Below are 5,000 nucleotides of genomic sequence, written 5' to 3'. Positions count from 1 at the left end.
AACACCATAGTGGCAAATTCCAACAAATCAAACTAAACTTCTGTCTGATATTTGCTCCAGTTTGGATGGAAACGCTGCTTTATTGACAGATTTTTTATGCAATATTCCAATTTTTAAATCTAATTGACATCTTTAGATGGAAACAGAGCTGGTGACTTCTAACCGCTGCTGTATTTTGCCTTCACAGACCTCGGTCCTGTGTGTGTGGGATGTTCTTGAGTCGGGACGCCAGCAGCTTGTGTTCTGCTCTGATCAGCTGTTTCTGTAAAGACACGTTCTCCTCCAACAGACTCTTCGTCTGCTCATTAAGACGCTTCTGTATTAAACACAACAGCAGAGTTGCTGACAACACACTTAAAACAAGCTCATCGTTAAAGAAAGCATGACATTAGAATCAGAGCTCGGTGAATTAACCCTCCAAAAAGTATAAACAAAAACAGATTGTGCATATTATACACAATTTTCAGATTTGTAAAACTGTTCACAAAATAACCATATATGGAGCTGTTGATGCCTATGCATAAAGTAATTTGCATATAATTTTAATATAATACATTTGATACTATTATGATACAGAAGGGGCATCGTGGTGGCGCAGTGGGTAGCACAATCGCCTCACAGCAAGAAGGTTGCTGGTTTGTGCCTCGGCTGGGTCAGTTGGCATTTATATGTGGAGTTTGCTTGTTTTCTCTGTGTTAGCGTGGGTTTGCTAAATTCTCTGTAGTGTATGTGTGTGCATAAGTGTGTATGGATGTTTGCCAGTGATGGGTTGCAGCTGGAAGGGCATCCACTGCGTAAAACATATGCTGGATAAGTTGGCGGTTCATTCCGCTGTGGCGACCCCGGATTAATAAAGGGACTAAGCCAGTGGTGCTCAACCCTGCTCCTGGAGATCGACCTTCCTGCAATTTGTAGCTCCAACCCTGATCAAACACACCTGAACCAATTAATTAGGACCTAAACAGCACTTGATTATTACAGGCAGGTGTTTTTGATATGGGTTGCAACTGAAATCTGCAGGAAGGACGATTTCCAGGAACAGGGTTGGTCAAGCCGAAAAGAAAATGAATGAATGAATGATACAGAAGTTACAATTTTCTATATGTTTTTAAATGTGTATATATATTTTTAAGGGAACAAAACATTGCAACTTTTTCTTTTTGTAAATTTTTAGCCCTCAAAATAATTTTTTTATTATTATTATTTTGAATAGAGGTTTGTATGGATGGCCTTTAGCTGTCAAAAATTGTTCTTGTAAAATCATCCAGTTTTATTAGCATCAACAACAACAAACCTTTTGTTTTTATGTAAAAATCTAAGATAAAATATCTTCTACATTTTTGGGACTGACTTCTGTTGATCATTTTGACTGAAAAACCACTGTGGCTCAGTGGTAAGCTCTGTAGCCTCACAGTAAGAAGGTTGCTGGTTCGAACTGGGTCAGTTGGCATAAAAACATCCTGTAAGTTGGCTGTGTGGAGTTTGCATGTTCTCCCCGTGTTGGCGTGGGTTTCCTCTGGCTGCTCCGGTTTCCCCCACAGTACAAACACATGCACTATAGGGGAATTGGATAAGCTAAATTGTCCATAGTGTATATGTGTGTGAATGAGTGTGTATGGATGTTTCCCAGTGATTTGGAAAGGGCATCCGCTGCATAAAACACATGCTGGATAAGTTGGCGGTTCATTCCGCTGTGGTGACCCGATTAATAAAGGGACTAAGCCGAAAAGAAAATGAACGAATGTTAATTTTAACCTAATTGGATGCAATGATGTGCTCCTTTTGTAGAGCTGCTTTGAAACAATAATTATTGATAGAAGCGCTATACAAATAAACTTGAATTGACCCGAACTAAAAGCAGCTCATTAAACTGCATGCGATCTAATCTTACGATGGACTCGTGCGCCTGCTGTTGTTGCAGCGTCAGCTCTTCAATCTCAGACTGATGCTGTTTCTCCTGCACGTCAGCCCGAGCGATGGAGGCTTTCAGAGCGGCTTTCAGAGTCTGGATCTCCTGTTCTCCTCCTGAAACCTCCTGCTCCATCATGCTGAGGATCTGAACCATCTTCACTGCACACAGAGAAATGCATTAAAGGAGACTTGTTATGCCCCTTTTACAAGATTTAAAATAAGTCTCTGATGTCTCGTGTGTGTGAGGTTTGAGCTCAAAACACCTCACAAATACTCTCTAAAACTGACCCTTTTAGGCCTTGGTTGTGGTGTTTTAGTGACTGTCGCTTTAAATTTAAATGAGATTGTGCTCTTTTCAAAAAAAAGGGAGGAGCTAGAAATGCCTGTGTTTCAGCATAGCGGCAGATTCAAAACTAGTGATGGGAAGTTTAGATCATTTTACTGACTCGGATCTTTGAGTCTCGTTCATCAAGATGAACGAATATTTTTTCGAGCCAAAAGATCGATCAGACGACAAATAAGTCATAAATAGAATACTATAAGAAGGAGAAAATAATAATTCAATGTTGACCTAAGGGTCCGTTCATTGTAGCTCGCTTACATGATCTAAGATGATTTGGCAGATCCGGGATCTTTTAATCCTGATAACTGATCTCTGGCTAATTTGGTTCTTCAAACAAGTTGGCCAATCAGATTAGAATGTCTGGATGAACTGATCTGAGATCGCTGCGTGTGTTGTGAAGGACAGATCTGTCGATCCTCGAAATCATGATCAGCAATGCTATGATTGGCTGACGGCACAGCAGCGTAATGACATCATCTGATTAATATTCAATTATCCATGTGAGCAAAATTACGTCAAATTAGCAGTAAACGGTTTGTTAAATATGACACGCAATAACCTTCCACATTTGTTGTGAGCTGCAGGCTTTACACTTGGGTCAAGAGTGTTGATCATGTATTTCAATGCATATCAGTGTATTTAGTTCTACATTTAGTAAAGATTTTCTTTATTAAAGTAGCCGGTTTATTAATCACTTTATGGAATAACTGGATGTTTACAAAAGCATTTTGATTTTGTGAAAGGCGTCTGCAACTTTTGTGAAGCATAATCACTGGCATATTAACTGCCAAAACATGTTTACGACTGCATTAATGTATTATTTATTGTTTTAAAAGTTACATATTCTGCATTTCTATTATCATACACAATTTGTACTAAAGCGATCTAAAAAGTTCATATCAATAAGTTTTCTCTTTGCACCACCAGGTGGCAGTCTTTGTACTTTTATTTCGGGGGTGCAGATTGCATACGTTTTATAAATATATGTATAACTTTATTTATTTTATTAATGACTATAACCTTATATATATAGTTAAAATATATTTACTATTTTCCCAAGTGTATATATAACTACTACTGTAAGAAAACATCAGAATTCGGAACATACTTTCAGTATTTTCTTTGCTTGAACTAAGCCGATCTAATCCTGTTTATATGAATTGAACCTGCTCCCGACCAGGTTTGACCTAGCAGAACTGTTGCTATGACAACAACTCTCGGATCAGCTTTGAAGAACGAAACGATCCTGGATCGTGTCAAATCGTCAATATCCAAATCCAGCTAACGGAGTAATCCACGTACGAAGAACGGACCCCTGCTCTTTTGTCTATGAAGGTGTTGTTGTCTCTTTGCTCAGCTCATCTCTTCATGTCTTCAAATGTCAGTGGTTTGTTCACGTTACACTCAGTCACATATAATCTAAATCAATGCACAGTCTAAGCCAGTAGGAGCCATGATCGTTCGTTCATCACGTGACAGAATGACTCAAACCCGAGGACTCGAGAGATGAGCGGTTCAATTCTTTGTCCGGCTCTAAACTTGTATGATTGGCCCGTGATAAACGAGTGACTCAGACCCGATAGAGGACTCGAGAGATGAGCGGTTCAATTCTTTGTCCGGCTCTAAACGCATATGATTGGCCCGTGATGAACGATTGACCCAGACCCAATAGAGGACTCGAGAGATGAGCGGTTCAATTCTTTTTCCGGCTCTAAACGCATATGATTGGCTTCTGCCAATGTGATGAAGACTTGAAATTAACGATACTACCTGCACAAATGTGCACACGCGCAGATGAACGAATCACTCCCTGAGAGGACTCGTAGTTCCCGAGTCATATTGAAGATTCGTTAAAAATGAACGAATCGTTTATGAACGACCCATCACTATTCAAATCAGAACTAACGTTATCAGTGTGAAAATGCGTGTGCTTCACGTATCTGTCCGTCTATGGAGACTCCTGTCGCTGTTCAGTTGTGCTTCATCTAAAACTCCACATCTAGAATCCTCTTAGTCTATGCTGACATTACCTTCAGCAGCTCAAACACTCTGTCTAATGGACTCACACAGGCTGCTTCTCACTCAGGGCTGCTGTTTATGCTAATGAGGGAGAAATGGGCACTAGTGGGCGGGGCTTTCCCCCTCTGATGACACGTACAAAGGGAGAATGTCAATCAAAGAGTTTTATAATCAAGCCTGATTATAAAAAAACACCACTAGAGGCTGATTATAATCACACAACTGCATTTAAACCCCTTATAAAAGTGATTTTTGTATAATAGGTGTCCTTTAATGCAACTATAGTCAAGCACTGATGGTTAAACGTACTGAGAAATGTCCTGTTTTGCTGATTCTCCTTCTTCTCGGACCAGAGATCCTCCATCATGCTCAGCAGAAGCTCCATTGGCTTTCTGTATGTGCCCTGATTCACAGCAACATGAACAATGGCATCAAATTCACATAAAAATATTAAATCTAGCTTCTCAGATGGAACAGAATATGGCTGAAAATGTATCATGCACAGTGTGTTTTACATTTTAATAAGTAATAATGTATATCTATAGCCCCTTTCAAAGACAATACGATAAAACGGATGAAAAACAGTGTAAATCTAAGTACAAATACCACAAATATGTCACGTTTTGAAGTAAAGATGACATTCTAGGATGTCTCCAGGTCTTCTGGGTGTACAGCCGTCAGATTATACCTTATTCAATGAAGTTAAATCAATCAGTCTGCTTACAAA

The 5,000-nt window shown here is 39.4% G+C and overlaps 2 protein-coding genes across 21 annotated transcripts in view; both read right to left on the bottom strand.

The window, feature by feature from the left end:
- smpd5 (sphingomyelin phosphodiesterase 5) overlaps window positions 1-5,000 on the bottom strand; it is a 706,732-nt gene that overhangs the window by 666,160 nt on the left and 35,572 nt on the right. The window lies entirely within an intron of this gene.
- Window positions 1-5,000, bottom strand: part of cep72 (centrosomal protein 72) — a 20,309-nt gene that overhangs the window by 7,869 nt on the left and 7,440 nt on the right. For 8 of the 20 annotated variants that reach the window (XR_015510466.1, XR_015510468.1, XR_015510477.1 and 5 more), the window contains exons 9-12: window positions 4,998-5,000; window positions 4,583-4,676; window positions 1,892-2,070; window positions 190-316 (exon numbers count right to left, since the gene is read on the bottom strand). The exon at window positions 4,998-5,000 is cut by the window's right edge and continues 126 nt beyond it. Coding sequence is in view for 4 of the 20 variants with exons in the window: in XM_087285750.1 (XP_087141876.1) it covers window positions 190-316; window positions 1,892-2,070; window positions 4,583-4,676 (400 nt within the window). In the remaining 16 variants the exon portion in view is untranslated. Of the gene's footprint in view, window positions 1-189; window positions 317-1,891; window positions 2,071-4,582; window positions 4,677-4,961 lie in introns of all 20 variants that reach the window. The other 12 variants (XR_015510476.1, XR_015510473.1, XR_015510478.1 and 9 more) reach the window with 2 other exon arrangements.

Source organism: Danio rerio, chromosome 16 (genome assembly GCF_052040795.2).
Source record: "Danio rerio strain M-AB ecotype USA chromosome 16, GRCz13ab, whole genome shotgun sequence".
In the NCBI taxonomy this organism is placed as follows: domain Eukaryota; kingdom Metazoa; phylum Chordata; class Actinopteri; order Cypriniformes; family Danionidae; genus Danio; species Danio rerio.
The sequence above is the reverse complement of the archived record's forward strand: the minus strand, read 5'-3'. Positions and strand labels throughout refer to the sequence as shown.